The 18,643-nt window shown below is 39.2% G+C and overlaps 1 protein-coding gene across 1 annotated transcript in view; it reads right to left on the bottom strand.

The window, feature by feature from the left end:
• LOC147711914 (neurotensin receptor type 1-like) overlaps positions 1-18,229 on the bottom strand; it is a 71,617-nt gene extending 53,388 nt beyond the window's left edge. The window contains exon 1 of the mRNA XM_086920257.1: positions 17,138-18,229. Within this exon, the coding sequence (XP_086776383.1) occupies positions 17,138-18,044 (907 nt within the window). The 5' untranslated portion in view covers positions 18,045-18,229. The remainder of the gene's footprint in view (positions 1-17,137) is intronic.
• Between the last annotated feature and the right edge of the window lie 414 nt (positions 18,230-18,643).

The following is an 18,643-nucleotide window of genomic DNA, read 5'->3' as shown; positions in this document are numbered from 1 at the left end:
GTTTCAGTGACACACTTGGCTAACACTAATAGTTTACGCCTGTTTTTTAACAGAGTCGGCACTCTCATATATTGCATGGTTTTTCAATCACGACGTTCGCTTCTTCCTCGCTAAGGTGAGAATGCGTCCATTTAATGTACATATATTTGGTTGTTTTGACTTCACTGACAGGTCTTTTCGTAGACATAGGTTGGCACAATACAGTCTCGTACATTGTTTTGTTTAACTCACACGTTGATGCGCAATCCATTCAATATTAAGATATCACAGTGATTCTAGGGTTCGATATAATTGAGATGTCTCTGTATTACATTGTGGTATATCTTTGAATCCTGTATGTGTTAAAAAGAAATGTTTATAACATACTGCCTCATGTTTTAGAATGGTAATGATGTTTTAACATGGGTTTTTTGGCATCGTCTTTATATTGTTTCCTTGTCTTTTCAGTTTACTACAGGAACCCCTGACGAAGGGACAAGAATGTCCCGAAATGCATTGGGTGGTTGTTCATGAAATATGAATAGAAATGTATATTGCACCTTTAATATGAAATGATGATGTGAACATTGAATTCTTTCATTCAACATCTGAAAATGTATTAAATACACAGCTGTTTAATCAGAAAAGTTTTTTGAATGTGTATAATTTATGCTTAGTAGTGCGCACTGCAGTCCTAGCAGCCAATGTGGTGTTAGGCCCCTATTCACAGTTCATTAACAATGCTTAGCAGGCATTAATGCAGAGCAGCACACATACCGAATAAAATGTGAGTAACGTGTAAAAAGTGTGTGACATTCATCAACATTCATATATATTATTTCAGCTAAAAACATTGAGTGTCAGCACCAAGAAAAATGTCATTTGAAAGCATATCAACAATTACAGAAAATAGGGCACCAACGAAATCATACACCTCTGAAGAGGCAGACAAAATATATAATTTGATCAGGGAAACAAAAAAATTCGATGCTCAAAGTGGAACAGTGACACAACAATTACGCCAACTTGAATACCTCACTCGTCGTGAGTTAAACCAAAGACTTCACGCATCTACTCTCATCCAATATCATCAGGTAAAAAGGATTCCGCGTGGCTTAAGACTTGCCATCAGGCCAATGCTGTTCAGACTCCAGAGTAATGTTAATTTTATGGAAAAATGGTATAGTATCTTAAATAAGTGTTCTTTGGATCTTATTTTATTACTTATTGAAGAACTATCTATTACCATCAAAGATTTGGAGGAGGAAATTCACTATATCAAGGAAGATCTGTCAACAAGAATGGAGGTACAACCATGGGAAACATTTTTGGCAGAAATGGAAATAAGGTTGGACAAATATGGGAAAGAACTTCAGGAAACCAAACTCAGGAAGTTCAAAAGAGACACTATTGACTACAAGCTGAATGAAGCCTACACATGGGCAGAGGTTTACGCTCAAAGGAGATATACGCAGAGGAAACCAAAAACGCAAACGCAATCTTCTGAAGAAAGCGGTGTTTCAGACCAGGATACCGACACATCAAGACCATCTGCCAGCTCTTTGCTTAAACAAAAATTGAGCAGACCTAAACCAGGTGTCTCCACAAACACTGAGAATGTATCAAATGAAAGTATACCAACAGTGGCTTTTTTAGAGGAGGGCTTAGATTTGAACAAACCACCGGACCCCACCGCGTCGAAACTTTCAGACAAAAGACAAGACGTGGCAAAGGAGAAAGAAATAGAAAAAAAGACCGGATTGAGGAGCCAAGGGAAACTCTCCTAATCAACATCTCACGGAAAACGTTAACTACGTTTGAAGAGCAAGTCTTAAACAAAGGTACCTCGTTTGTGAGCACATACCATACAACTGAACTTGAGACTGAGGTCTCTTTTTTCAAATTTTGAGAACTTTGAGATTGAGGCATTTTTTCACAAATGTTTGTCAGAGTGTTTCACCAGAAGAACCCACGACACCTTTCAAACCTAAAAGTAAATTTCAAGCACCTTTGTCCCATAAGACTTTGGCCAATTTTGAGATATTGGTGAAAACAGATCTGAGCAAATTAAAATACAAAAGACAGCTCAAAAACTTGACACGAGCTGAATACAGCATTCTAAAAAAAATTTCAGAGGACAAATCTCTTACTTTCCAGAAGGCTGACAAAGGAGGGGGCCTTGTAATGATGGATGCGGATTTCTCTCTTAGAAAAGGAACAGAACATATCACGGATGTAAACACCTACTTAAAACTTAACCAAGATCCAACTATGGAAATTGCTAAAAATCTGGATAAGATTCTTGATCAAGCAGAAAAGCTTCACTGGATTGACAACAAGACAAGAAAATATTTACATCAAACCTTTCCTAGGCGACCCAGGATTTATTTCCTGCCTAAAATACATAAACATTTGAACAATCCACCGTTTCGACCGATTGTTTCCGGTTGTGGATCTATATTTGAAGCTCCTGGCAGATTCATTGATCACTTTTTGAAAGCTTTTGTTTGTAAGTGGCCAACATATATTGAGGATACGTCTGACTTTTTAAGGAGCTTGGCAGTCATCGCAACAGACAACACAGATGACTGGATTCTCTGTACAATAGATGTCGTGGCATTATATACGTCGATTCCACACCAATCTGGACTGGAAGCAGTCGAATGGGCCCTACTGCAAGAAGATGGTTTGGAAAGTAAAAAATGTATGGCTCTGCAATTGTTGGAATTCTGTCTAATGAACAGTTATTTTGAGTGGCAGGATGTGTTTTACAATCAAATGAATGGTACATCCATGGGCTTTCCTGGAGCACCTATGTACGCCAATACATTCATGGCGAAATTTGAACACGACCATATACTGACTAATTCTGGTTGGAAAGAAGGCCTTGTATTTTTTAGACGCTACATAGATGACATCTTTGTAATTTGGCGACACTCTGAAGACTCCCTGTTAAACAACATCATACGCCTTAATCAAGTGGATCCAAGGTTACAGTTCACATTCACTATCAGTCACAATGAGATTTCTTTATTGGACGTCATGGTTCAATTGAAAAATCATGTCATTGAAACTAGGGTATTTAAAAAACCCACAGATAGAAATAATGCACTACTGTATAGCAGTTTCCATCCTAAAAATCTGATTGACAATTTGCCTACATCTCAATTTATGAGAATCAAACAGATTTCTTCGAATGCAAATGACTGCAAAGAAACATTGCTTGAACAAAAGTTCAGATACATCCAAAGAGGATATCCTGAACCTATCCTCAATAAACAAATTGCCAAGGTGAATAACATGACAAGAAGTCAACTGCTTACTAAACAAGAGAAAACCAGTACTACCAGAATGATATTTGTCTCTAAATTTTCTTCAGCATCGAGAGACATCAAAAGGATAATTTCATGGAGATGGGAATTATTGGAAGTTGAACCGGATTTTCAGAATCTTTTCAGTGAGAAACCACTCCTTGCGTATGCAAGAGCACAAAATTTGAAAGAACTTTTAACAAAGCCAGTAAGGGGAAAGACAAAAGGAGGACTCTTTCGTGGCACTATGAAATGCTGGAATTGCAATAACTGTAACAACATGATACTAGGAAACACATTACTGCATCCTAGAACTGGCGGGAAAATATCATTATTTCATACGTCAGATTGTAACACTGAGTTCATTGTGTATTCAATTAAATGTCCATGTGGACTTTTGTATGTAGGGAAGACTACAAGGAGATTCAAAATTCGATTATCTGAACATAAGAGCCGGATACGAAATCAAAATTGCACATCACCCTTGGCTGCACATTGGATTGAGAAAAGACACACGATTGCGCAAATGAAATGTCAGATAATTGAAGTAGTATCGCGATACGAAGGCAGAGACAATGAACAGACCCTTCTCCGGAGAGAGGCTTTCTGGATCAAAAAATTACAGACTTTGTCCCCATTGGGGCTCAATGACAAATTTGAAATGAGCTGTTTCTTATAATAAATTCACACCGGCTTGATGACAGTGTCATTAAGTCATTAGGAATCCCCTTCAAAAACACTATGTAAACATACATGAGTACACACTAGTAGTTTACCATCATATACATAGCAAGATCTATCATGTTGTTGTTACTCATAAAGGGTATATGTACAAGGTGTAAATAGCAGGCAGGTAATGCATAATCTTTGTTGTGTCATGAAATCGAATGTTTAGGTGTAACATTAGGCAGGTTCTGTTTAGCACCATTTTCTGTTTCAGTTTAGAACACATACATTACGATGTATTTAGGATTGGAGATAATACCACTGGAGGTCATGCAATCACTATTTTTTCATAGATTGGTTCGCTACATAAGGAATGGATTGTTGAAGTATTGCGCCTATATTCGCTCTGTTATTTTTTCATTTATTACACTGGGTTCAACTGGAATATTTTTTCTACATAGTGAGATGCTTTTGTGATATATCTAATACATTTAGACTTTTCGCGTGGTGCCATTGCATTGGTTCAGAGTACGCAGTAAGGCAGTCTAGTATGTCATCTGGTTTTGTTTACATCCGGCAGTATTGTATATTCGCCGAGTACGATGACACGGAGGTAATTCGTCGATTCTACCAGGCACGTAGTAAGTCAGTGTAGTCTGTCATTTAGTTTTAGTACACATCCGGAAGTTGTGTTTATTAGCCGAGTACGATGACACGGAAGTGCATCGTCGTTTCAACCCGGCGGGTCAGTTTACAGCGTTCTCGTTTGTCTAAGAGGTAAGATTTGTTGTTAACCACTGCGTACCTTGGCGTCTAGCATTATTACATAGGTACTGATGTTACCTTTACTTTTGTAGGTACAGACGTTTTTCAGAAGTTGCATAGACGGGTAGCACAACTCCGTCAAGCTCGAGGTGAGCCTTTTGGTACTTCGGCTATATTTTATGTTTCAGTGACACACTTGGCTAACACTAATAGTTTACGCCTGTTTTTTAACAGAGTCGGCACTCTCATATATTTCATGGTTTTTCAATCACGACGTTCGTTTCTTCCTCGCTAAGGTGAGAATGTGTCCGTTTAATGTACATATATTTGGTTGTTTTGACTTCACTGACAGGTCTTTTCGTAGACATAGGTTGGCACAATACAGTCTCGTACATAGTTTTGTTTAACTCACACGTTGATGCGCAATCCATTCAATATTAAGATATCACAGTGATTCTAGGGTTCGATATGATTGAGATGTCTCTGTATTACATTGTGGTATATCTTTGAATCCTGTATGTGTTAAAAAGAAATGTTTATAACATACTGCCTCATGTTTTAGAATGGTAATGATGTTTTAACATGGGTTTTTTGGCATCGTCTTTATATTGTTTCCTTGTCTTTTCAGTTTAATACAGGAACCCCTGACGAAGGGACAAGAATGTCCCGAAATGCATTGGGTGGTTGTTCATGAAATATGAATAGAAATGTATATTGCAACTTTAATATGAAATGATGATGTGAACATTGAATTCTTTCATTCAACATCTGGAAATGTATTAAATACACAGCTGTTTAATCAGAAAAGTTTTTTGAATGTGTATAATTTATGCTTAGTAGGGCGCACTGCAGTCCTAGCAGCCAATGTGGTGTTAGGCCCCTATTCACAGTTCATTAACCCTTTCGATGCTGATGACGAGCTCAGCTCGTCATCTCCCACGGGTGTCGTGTGCTGATGACGAGCTGAGCTCGTCATAGTGCCACTAAAATGGCATTTTCCAGCACACAGCGGGAAAACGCCTAGCAGCCAAGAGGTTAACAATGCTTAGCAGGCATTAATGCAGAGCAGCACACATACCGAATAAAATTTGAGTAACGTGTAAAAAGTGTGCGACATTCATCAACATTCATATGTGTTTGGAAGACGGCATATGTGCAGGACTGTATGGATGGATGAGTGTGTATATGTGTGTGTTAGTGAGTGAATGACTGTCTCACTAGTGTCTTTATCAGTAACTACATATGTTTTAATCTAGTATATGTGAGTATTGATGTATATAAGTGAGTATATGTGAGAGTAAGAGATTGTAAGAGTTCCTGTTTAAATAAGTATGTGTTTCTATAAGTGATTGTTTAAGAGAGTAAGTATGTGTAAGTTTACTTAGAAGTAAGGTTGTAGTGTGTGTATAGCTGTATTAGCAAATAAATGGATGTTCAATAGTTTATTTGCATGTGTGAGTATGTGTGTGAGCAACTTTTGGAAGACTGTCGATGTGTTACAGGATGTATAGGTGTATCACTACATATGATGAGTGAGTATATGTATGAGTGACTATATAGAACTGTTGGTGAATTAGTGGATGTGTATATAAATGGTGGAATTACTGAATTGTTTGTTGTAACTGGTATGGGTATCTCCTTTTTTTTTAAAATGTTAGTTTCTATTTTTGAATATGTGTTTCAAGGGTTACAGTGAAAGGAGGACTGTAACTCTGTCACAAGGATGGTGTCATCAGTGATGTCATGAGTGATGTCACTGACCATGTCATGAGTGATGTAATATGTGACGTCATCAGCAGTGCATTACACGCGCAAGTTATAGTGAGTCCAACTAACTATAACGTGGAATTTCAATGGTTTTATGTCAGTAAAATTTCCAGCTAACTATAACTGGTGTGAAACCTATGGTTTTTTCAGTGAATTTCATAGGTTTTTTAAATGCTAATTCCTAACTATAACTGGTGTGAAATTTACGGTTTTTTGAGTGAATTTCATAGGTTTTTCAAATGCTAATTCCTAACTATATATAAGGCCCCAAACCTATATTTTTTTCTTTGAATTTAAAAATTTTGTTAATAGCAAATGTCTATAGCTATAAAATGTAATATTTTTGAAAATGAATGAATCCTATATTTTATTTGTATTTAAAACAATTTTTTATTGTATATATATATTTTTTTTTACCCTGGAGCGCTCCCGGGGCGCGCCCCGGTGAGCGCCCTGGAAAGCGTAGTCTTTTGAAGCGCCCCAGGGTGCGCTCCGGAGAGCGACCCGTTAGCGCTATTGCGGCGAACGAAAACATCATCGTGACGTATTGAGTAGCCGCGTCCACGTGATACGCACGGCGTAAGCGCACCCGGAAGCACTCGAGAGAATACGATCGTGCAATGTGAACATGTGACGCGCTTACGCGACGCGCCCGGCGGCGCGCCGCATAAGCGCGTCAGTCATGTGACCTGAAAATAACACTTTTTATTGGTGCAGAACAGTTTTGGTTTCATAGTGATGAAATCCCTGGTCTTGTGATCTGAAAATTACACTTCTCATTGGTTCAGGCCTTTTTTTTCCAAATGATGAAAGACCCCACCTTTTTTCCTTATTCTGACTTTGTCCTTTGACGTAGGAAGACCTGTTTTGCAATCTTTGAGGTAAATTTTGTACTTTGAAATGGCTTCAATAGCAGCAGCAGCTGGAGCATCTGCACCACCACCACAAACACCAAGAGGACCACCACAAGATTACATTGGTGGTCAACAAGAGGAGGAGGAGGAGGAGGAGGAGGAGGAGGAGGGGAGGAGAAGATGGCTGCAAGAACACAATACCCCATACCAGCCAAAACCACACATTGTATGGGAGTTTTTTTCGATCCCAGAGGGCAAGAAAAAAGTCAATGCGGCCAAGGTGACTTGCCTAATCTGTGGCATGGAACTTTCCAGGGGGAACCCTTATAAAAAATACTCTTTTGGAAACAACACCATGATTCGCCACATGCAGCGCAGGCATCCGATGAACTATTCTGCTGCAGAGATGAGGGAACTGGCCAGTAACCCTCCCCAATCTTCAAGCACCACCTCCAAAAGAAAGCAACCCACTCCATCGGGACCAGAGGCAAAAAGACGATCCCTTGCATTCAGCCACGGTTTGCGGATTTCCGTATAACATGTATCCATTGTGGTAAGACCATCTCCTATGGTGAACTGAGCATAAAGCTTATCGTCCTTGCTTGGGACAACCACAAATGCCCCAAAAAACCCTAATTTTTTTTTATTTATTTTTTTGCTCCAGTTGAGCCATTTTCAATTCCCTGTTTTTTCGTTTCTCCCCATAAAAATAACAAAAAAAATATATAAAATAGTTAATAAAAGCCAAAAAAAGTACAAAATGTTCCAAAAACACAAAAAAAATAAAACAACAAAAAGAAGAAAAAAAAGTTCTTTTTAGAACTACCTCCAATTTATGAAAAAAGGCTACATTTTTTGATAACTCTGTCATTCTTCTTTCCGCATGGGCCGCTCCCCGGTGCGCTCCCCGGTGCGCTCCCCCGCGCAAATAAAAAAAAATATATATATATTTTGCACCGTGGGCACTTTTATAGCCCCCACATCAAACCTAGGGGGTCAGGGGGGGTCTACCCTGCCCCCTTATGGTCATTTCCCCCTTTTTTTCCACCTCTTGTGTCTCTATCCTACCGAGACACAAGATGGCGGCCGGTCCGGACTGTTTTGAATGTTTACAGTCACCCGAGAGCCAATCAGCTTTCCGTGCGCACCTCGCGTGTCGCGCCCGCTGCGCTCCCCGGTGCGTGTACCGGGATGCGGCCATAGATATATATATTTTTTTTAACCTAAATTACTCAAAATTCACTGGAGCACATATCTTGAGACATAGCAAAGGCACATCGGGCTACCAGTCCCTACAATTTTGCCAAGTTTGGTGGAAATCCATTCAGCCGTTCGGGCTAAAAGTGAGTTCGACCGCCCTATGGAAATTAACATGGGGAAAACACGTTTTGGGACCCCCCTTTTATCTCGGCCCCGCTTGACGAATCCCCCCCAAACTTTCAAGGAAGGACCGGAGCTCCGCGAGGCAAATTTTAGGAAATTTTCAGGCAGATTCATCAACCGGCGCCAAAGTTATTCCAAATAGAATTTTGAGATTTTGCGTTGAAAAAAATCCTAACTATAACTACCTACTGGCGACCGCCAGTAGGTAATATATATGTGTGTGTATATATATATATATATATATATATATATATATATATATATATATATATATATATATATATATATATATAAAACATATTAAAACTTTACAGAAACACACAGTCACTGGATGATGTCATCAGTAATGTCATTAGTGATGTCATTTGAGATGTCATCAGTGATGTCACTGACCATGTCATGGATGATGTAATATGTGATGTCATCAGCAGTGCATTGAGAGGGCACGAGTTATAGTTAGCTGAACTAACTATAACGGCCGAATTACTCTGGTTTTGTACGAGTAAAATGTCAATGTCTAACTAAAACATCCCTGATACCTGTAATTTTTTCAGTGAATTTCTATGGTTATTTAAATGCTAATTTCTAACTATAACGTCCCTGAAACCTATGTTTTTTCGGTGAATATATATTTATATATATATATAATTATAATATATATATCAGCGTAATTTTCTTCAAAACCTCCACAAGGGCTAAAAGAAGAAGCGGACCCACACGACTTCAGGCAAGATGTTATTTATTCCAACCTTCTTTGATGACGCGTTTCGAGCATCAAGTGCTCTTGTTCACACAACGAGCCCCTGCGTCAGCCTTCATTTTATTGTTAATGCAAAGTGAGTAAACACCCTCTGTGAGTCACATGACCATGTCCATGGACACAGAAAGAATATTGTTTGTACAAACACCATTGTACAGGTATTATATAACGCAAATCAACTTCTGTCGCTATGCTATCAGCATGAATACTTTCTGGTGACAACTTTTTTAAATAGATGAACTAATGGATCAATCAACAGCATGAATGCTGGAATGGAAAAATGACATTCTTAAAGTGGCGTAGTGCAATAAATACATAAATATGGAATATTTACATATAGAAATAGTAGGCAATATACATACATGCACAACATTATATATAAATATACACATACCTATTAGAACAATAAATACATTAAAATAACATTCCAGCATAAATGCTATAGTTTTTGTTACTTGATCCAATTTATATCCCATATAACCACCCATGTACGTTTGGTAGCCATTCACATTATTACGTTTATACCAGATATAGTGCTAGATCACAAAAAAGATTCAATGGCCTTATTTTAGATTTTGAATGCGCTAAATATCTTTCATAGTAAACAGGTTTTATCTATATGTGCAATTTATATAGCTGCCATCTATCCATGGGTTATGTGATTTTCTCAATAATAGTGAAAAAAATGTGCAATACCAGAAACCAAATAGTTTTATCCTATATTTCATAATAAACAATCTAAAGAAACCCAAAAATTGCTTATTGAAATATTCTCTTCTAACACTAAATCTCACCAGCGGTGTATATACAATTCTATGAAATAAAGTGACTTAAAAACTAAACCTGTTCACAGGAAAATATACATCTCAGAGAATAATAGTATTATCAGGTATAATTATTCTAATGTTGATCTTTAGATATTCACAATTATTATCGAACTCATATATGCTTGATGGAGGGAAATATTGCTGTTTATGAAACAGCCTATACATGTAACACCTAGAGTAAAAATAAAAAATAAAAAATAAAATATAAAATATAAAAATAAATCTATTACAGGAAATTGTGCAAGTCCTCTGTGGTATTTAATCTATTTGAACTATATACCCCGTTTCTTTTCTCCTCAAGATTTTGTCCCTGTTGCCTCCTCTTTTAAGAGGTGCAACAGCATTGATCACAAAGTAAGACAGACATGATAGGTCATTATTATTTGTTACTCTAAAATGACCTGCAACCGGATAATTGTTGTCATTGTTTACGATTGCCCTCAGATGCTGCAAAATCCTGGCGTGCACCTGTAGTTTTGTGCTGCCCACATAACGCAGACCACAGGAGCACACCAGGACATACACCGCATACTCAGTGCGGCAGCTGTAGTTACCCTTGATCGCAGTTTTGGCTGTGGAGAATGGGGTTTCATAATTGGTTGTAGAGATGCCAAGTTTGCATGGCTTCCATGTAGAACATTTGTAAAACCCATCTTTGGGCTTTAACCAGGTACTGCCACTGCCTAGTTCTGAGCTCGCCTTTACTAATATATTTCACATGCTTTTTGCTTTCCTGTAAGTGATGTTGGAACTATCAAGGAGTCTACTGCCAAATATTCCATTGGTTTTGAGGATCGGCCAGTTTTTCTTTATGATGCCTCGGATGATACGCTGTTACTAAACGTTAGTATTAAGCGTGGAGTATCTTCAACATCTACCTTTTTGAAATTTTTAGGTATTAATAAAGAATCTCTGGACCTTTCACGTGTTTTGGCAAGGGCTTTTGACAGAGTTAGATCACTAAACCCTCTTGCCCTCAAAAGTTCCATCATTGTATTAGCCCCTTCCTCAAAGCTCTTAGTAGTGCTACAAATTCTTTTTAGGAGTAGGAGCTCGCCGTACGGAATGCTTTCAATCAAATGCCTGGGATGCCCACTGCTGGCATGTAAAATACTGTTGCAGGCAGTCACCTTGCGGAAGAGAGATGTTGCAAATGTGTGTTCTTTTATCTCAATCTGTACATCTAAAAATATGGATTTGATTTTGCTAACCTTTGGTGTAAAAAAGAGGTTATGTACATTTATATTGAGTTCCTCCACAAATCTCAAAGCACTGGACTCATCTCCTTCCCAAATACAAAAAACGTCATCTGTGAAACGCATCCAATAACGTACATTGTTAAAACCTGGGGTGACAATGATATCCCGCTCCTCCCACAGGCCAACATATAAACATGCGTAGCTGGGGAAGAAGCAGGATCCCATCGCCACACCCCTTATCTGTCACCAAATGTATTTTCCAAACATAAAATAGTTATTGTGCAAACACCAGGTCACCAGTTCAAAAAGCATTTTGTTGTGGCTATAATACTCACAGGATCTGTGTCAAATAGTGTTTTATGGCCTCCACCCCTTCTGTGTGATCGATGCTGGTGTATAATGATTCTATGTCTAATGTTAACATACACCAGTCATCTTGCCAGTTAATGAGGAGCAGTTTGTTCAGAAAGTCTCCGGTGTCCTTGATGTAACTCGGTAAACTTTTAACTAGATCCGGTAAGTAAAAATCGATACACTTCGAAATGTTCTCACTTGGGCTGTTTATGGCAGAGATTATCGGTCGGCCCGGAGTCAGTGTTTGCAGCTTGTGTATATTCGGTATTAGGTACATACTCAGGATCACAGGGTTTTCAGAATGTAAGAACTTGAATTCTGTTGGTGATATTAGACTTTCCCTCTTGAATGTAAAAAGCCATTTTTTTAAACTGTCCTTAGCTTTTTTATATTCCAATCCATTGGATCTCACATAGCAATCACCATTTTCTAATTGCCTCATGGCCTCAACGATATATATTCTTTTTTCTGCCACAGTACAATATTTCCACCCTTATCGGATTTATTGATCACAATTTCGTGGTTTTTACTGAGTTTGTTAACTAAGTTGACGTATTGTACTTCCTTGTTTGATTGGATGCGTTTTTGACTATTCACTCTGCGGTTCAAACTTTTGAGTTCTTCAATCACACACTCGTGGATTATGTCCACCGCATCTTTAGGCATTATCGGCACAAACGTACTCTTTGATTTAAAAGGGCTCTCACCCGCTACTTTTTTGTCTGATGCCAATCCCATGTAGATCAGTTTGAGTACAAGGAATTTCCGTTTGTGATGTCCTATTGGATGTTTCTTCCAAGTCACATAAAGTTAACAGCAATTTTGCATTTGCCGCTGCTGCTAACGGTGGTTTCATTTGCGACTGCGTTGTTGTTGGCGCAATTTCTTGGTCTGTACATGTGCCTGATTTTATAGTGAAAAACCTTTTAAGTTTCAACTTGCGTATGTAGCAAAAAAAATGTAGCAAAAAATGTCGGCCCTTGTATTTGTATAATTAAAAGTGCTTTCAGGGCAAAAAATCAACCCCAGAATATATATATAGTCCCAATCCTGGTTCTGCAATATTTGAAAACAGGCACCAACTCCGTGGGTTGAAGATCAGAGATAATTTATTCCCAAAACGACCAATATATATATATATTTCTGGTTCCCTTGTCACCTCATCGGTGCACTTGCGGATGGGTGCTGTTGCCACGAGGGTGCGCCCGCATGGAATAAAAAAGTTCCAAAAGCCCCAATGGGTAATCGTACCCAACTTTATTTATATAACAATTTTTGGGAAACTGCCATAATGTCCCCAGTGAAAATGCATGAAAATTGAATAAAAGGTGACAATTAAAGAGCAAAATTCATTTGTTACAAGCAAAATCCTCCATCTTTATATATATATATATATATATATATATATATGTATATCTATGTATATATATATATATATATATATATATATATATATATATATATATATATATATATATATATATATATACAAGAAAGAAACGCTTCTTCTGGACTGCTGGGACCCATGAAAGTTGGCGCAGATACCGGCGAAGCAATCCGGTTAGTTCATTACATCCAAGGAAAACAAAGTTTGTCTTGCGCTCTCAGGCAATCAAGCAAAGGAATCCAAAGTGTAATATAAGCAGTTTATTTACACAACGCATTTCAGCTCAACAGCCTTGTTCACGTGTAAACCAACACGAGTGACTCCGGTATTTAAACAAAAGTTCAGCGTTGTCAATCACAATCAACATAAACATAGGACTAGTAAGTAAAAAGAATGGCAGACATGTTGGAATGGTCAAGTAACGTCAACATCGTTTGAATTTACGATTTAGGCAGTTTTGGCATGTTGTTATTAGCCCAACAGAGAAAATCCATAGGAAAATTAATGTGTAATACATAAAGTCAACCTGTACACAAAATACAGTACAAAATAAAATAAAATACAACACTGTCTTGCGTTTGTCCTGGCTACTAATTAATCTTACTGTTGGCCTTTCGTTCGGACATCAGTAATCGTACATGAGCCTGATACGGATCTGTATCACTAGTAAGTGCCAATACAGGGTTGTTTGGCGAGGTGGATCACATATCGTTATATAGTCAATCAATGTGAAATACATGATAATAAAGATAGACAATGATCTGTAAGGCGGTCCACTTGTTGCATGTTTGTAACAAGGGTTACAGACTGCAGAGAACAAGTGTTGTGAAACATTAACCAGATAAGAGCACTTATCTGGTTAATGTTTCACAACACTTGTTCTCTGCAGTCTGTAACCCTTGTTACAAACATGCAACAAGTGGACCGGCATTTGATTGAAGCCCACTAATGGCTGTATTGAACTGTATTAAATTTGAGTTGGCAAAGTGAGCTTTATGATGAACTCTGGTGTTATAGAGACTACGGATCCCAGAATGCTAATGTGTGCTCATGTGACCCCGGAACTGTGGGTAATTAAAGGAACTGGTGATGTTATCCGAAATCTCTACCATTTATTTTTTGCCACTCAGCCTGTGAACAAGGACGAAATGAATGTCTGAAACGCGTAAGGCAAAGCAATTGATCTTGTGCAGAGGAGGGACTGTGTTGCAGCCTGATGTTACTGGAGTAAGCAGATGAAGAGTGCTTCCTAAAGCTTTGAGCACCTGTGAAACTTGATATATATATATATATATAATTTTGCAACAGCAAAAGCTCTTCACACAAGACACCACACTCCTCTTGGAATTTTAATTCAGTTTAATTACCTGTTTTCTTTTTCCACCTACGCGTTTCGAACACTATGGTTCCTGATCAGCGCTGCGAGGCCTCAGGGTAGTCTATCCGCTATATAAATGTAATTTTTATTTCATTTCATTTCATTCATCATGGTAGTAAACCATATATGGATATATATATGCTTACACACACACATATATCTTTGTTAATCCTGCCAAAAAACAAAGCATTCAGTATGTGATGCAGGAAGCAGGAACTCTTTGTTTTGTATTGTACATCCTCACTCCCCCACCCATGTTAGAAATTGTTGGATTGCTAAAAACGTCATAGGACATTAGCACGAGGCATAGCTTATTGATTGCTGCTTTAAATATTGAAACTGCTGGAGCAAAGTTCAGTTTGACATTTTATGATGTGTCTTAAAGTATGTCTACACTGCAAAACGAAGCTCGTTTTTTGCCAGTAACTACACTCCACTCTGATCCATCCCCTACCTCTACTTCGAGCTTTAAACTTTAAAACAGACTCTTCTCCATTCCCTAATAATTAGATTTGAAACAGCATACTCCTGGAAGTTTCTACACTCATTCAGACAGATTAGATATCGTTTTTCTAGAACTGCATAGGTGAAAGACTGTATAGCATACCTATATGTAGGATGTTAATCCACGAAGATGTCACTGAAAAAGTAGAAGTGTCTGGTTTCTGAAAGGGGGCATGTGCAGATGATGGGAGTAATGGAGTTCCAGATGTTTGGGGGTGCTTCCTGAAAATGTTTGAGCTATGGTTGTATATTTCTTTAACGAAGGTGGTTCTAAGAGTGTGGAAGCAGAGAGATCGCCCTCTGAGCGCGTTAGTTGCAGATTCTGCGCCAGGTATTTCTAGACATTTCAAAGTATTATACTTGACATTATGCATATACCAATATGCAGGGTGGACATAGTCTGGTTCTGATTTTATTTCTAATCTGAGCATTACTAGCCCCACACCTGAATTCATAACATGGCAATCTGATAACTACATCCACAATTTGATATGGATAGGAATTTTAGCAACCCACCCAAACAACCGACAGACTCAGAGGCTTTTCTACTGAGGAGAAACCTAAAAGCATCAATTCTACCTCCTTTAAAAATTCCTTTACGCTCAGTTCACTGAATATTTCTGGACACCATTAAATATAGGATGTCTACCATTGTTGACCATATTGCTCCACTTAAATTCAGAAAGCATAAATAGTCATATCACCATCATTTTCTTGGAACACTATTGATCCAGCTTAAATGAAATGAAAGAGCAAGCAACTGGAAATGTGTTATCTAAACTCCTAGAGAGTACCCAAGCACTCCATGTTCAGAACCAAAACGCCTACTACAATCTTGAATCTCTGAAGTTGAAAATTTATATTAGGAACTGGTCGGAGATTATCACATACAAGTAACTTCACTACAACCAGCTGCATATCCACTACCCTTGCAAAACATTTTGTTTGAACATCATCCTTTTTCATCAGTATAGTGACCACCATTTCCTCCAGTGCATCAATCACAAAACAATAACATGCAAAGAACCTAACACCTGTTTTCACCTGCCTTGCTCTGTTCAATGTCCCAACTGATCAAGAAACCAAGCAAACCAAAACTCTGGCTACCTTCAAACAAATGTTGCCACCAAAAACATGTATAATGCCAAATTAGCCAGCCTATGCCTCCCAGTCCTTTACCATCACATCATTGCGCTCACCAACAGTTCTTGAAACATACCATCATCACACCTCTTGTCAAACAACTAGAGTCAGTCCAGAGACCTTATCCAATTTTCATCTACTTTCTGGTATTGCCAGCTTGACAAATGCCCCTTTATAAGATTGTCTCAAGGCTCACTGTTCAAGCTGAGTGTCACTGTATCTTCAGTGCCTCTTCTGTCTAACTAGGACGCGGGCCGAGCCCTGATTAAAAATGATAGGAGCTCATTCCCTCCTTACATCAAGACCTAGGCTTTGCATTGATCATTTCGCATATCTCACTGCATTAGACACCGACACACATGTTGTGTTCCTAACTATCTGGCACTTCGGGCCTAGAATGTCACAATGGGCCTTGATGTTTTTTTCTTTCTGCCTGGATAACTGGATGTATCAGGTTTAGCTTTGGACTTTCCTTTGAAAAAGTGCTTCCTTAAAATACAGGATACCGCAAGGATCTGCACTGCCCCAGCTTATTTAATGCTTGCATGAGTGCACTGGCCTCGATCATCATGTAAGGACACCAACTCAAGAAAGAAATTTGAGGGAAGACCTCACCATACTCTCAGGGCTACACACTGCAATTCAGGGAATATTTCCTGCAAATCTTTTGTCCACCCACACTCTGGTGCATTTTGAATACTTTCCCCTTTCAACATGCTCTCCCCTCCTTCCCATCTTGGTGCTTTGCAACAGCTTTAAAGTAGTTCTCAGCCCATATTATGTTATGTCACATATCAAGACTGACCATCACATCCTACTTAATACTCATTAAAGGGTGAGGCAAAATTGAAATGACTCACCCATGAGCTGCCGTGCTTTTTTCTCTGAGAGAGGGCGATTCCTTGTACAGCTGGCATGAGCTGAAGAGAAATTGCATCCCCGGGTGCCAGTGAGACCAATCTGCTCTCTCTGCCTGTGGTTGAGGTTTAGATGATGGAAGATGAGAAGATGGAAGATCATGATGGTGACCAACGGCATGACGAAGCATAAAGCGCTGCGCACTTGTACAATGCTCTTGTACACAATGTATGGCTTCTGCTCGAGCATCTCACACACTGTGGAATCGAGCACAGCCTCTTCCTGGGAGGTGGCAGTATAGTCCAGGATGCAGGCAGCAGATTGGCCGTAGACCATGGCCACGGGCACAGCAGTGATGAAGGAGATCAGCCAGATAACGCCGAGGAGGTAAGCCATCCGGGACTGTCGGAGGCCTGCAATGGACCACATAGGATGGCAGATCGCGATGTACCTCTCCGCTGTAAAGGCGATGATTGTCCAGCTGGTGGTAACACAGTAGACTTGTCGGATCATGAAGTAGAGCTTGCAGACAGGGTCCGTGAGGGACCAGGGGTAGTACTGCCAGAAGTATCTATACAGGGTGACTGGAATAGTCAGCAGCAGTAGGACATCAGCCATAGCCAGGCTCAGGAGGTAAAAGCGGACTGCGCTCACCCTCATGCGCCCGTTCCTCAGCAAGGTGAGGATGGTAAGGCCATTGGCCATTATGCCAAAAATGAAGAGAAGGCTGTAAAATATGGTTGCCGGAATGGCAATATGATTTGGTTCCTGTTGCTGGGCACCAATGAAGAGATGGTCACTGCTTTCTCTAGTCAGGTTTGTGCTTGTAGTTTCGTTCCACACAGACTCATTCTCAAAGCGGATGTGTTTCAAGCACTCGTTGGGAAACGACGCGATTGATTGGTTCATGTTTACACCAGGGCAAAGTTGCCTGAGCTCTGCTAGACGTGTCCAGCGAAAGCACGAGCCCCTTCAGACGACGTCTCTCGAGAGCACAATATGTATTCCTTAAGCTGAATCTTGCACGGCGTGATAAGCACTCGGTTCAGGTCTGTGGTGCCTCTTTTGATAGCTGGACGTGACGCAGCTCCTCTGCCGTCTCTTCATCCTGAGTGGAAAAAGTACAAAAGAGTTATTCTGCGGATTTGTATGCCTACCTCTGAAGTCACAGCAGAGTCAACAATTCTCTTTGTCCACAGAAATGTCTTAAACGAACGTTTTCTCGCTGGATGGGCAGAGATGTACAATCAAACACAATTTCGATGCTTTTGATGACTGCGATGCGCGCACGTGCATACACAATCTTTCTCTCCCATTCTGCTAACATGTGACAGAAAAGCAATGCACTTCAAATAAATATTATTTGGCAATGAGAAATGAAGGCCGTGTGGGGTTGGAACCTTAATGAGACTATAAGGGCGCAATTCACGTAGGCATTTTCGGCCATAAACTTAGCTTTGGGGTGAAATTACCTTACAAACCCATGCCAGGAATTTATAAAAGTATTC

The sequence above is a fragment of the Lissotriton vulgaris genome, chromosome 5, assembly GCF_964263255.1.
Source record: "Lissotriton vulgaris chromosome 5, aLisVul1.2, whole genome shotgun sequence".
NCBI classification, from domain to species: Eukaryota; Metazoa; Chordata; class Amphibia; order Caudata; family Salamandridae; genus Lissotriton; species Lissotriton vulgaris.
The sequence above is the reverse complement of the archived record's forward strand: the minus strand, read 5'-3'. Positions and strand labels throughout refer to the sequence as shown.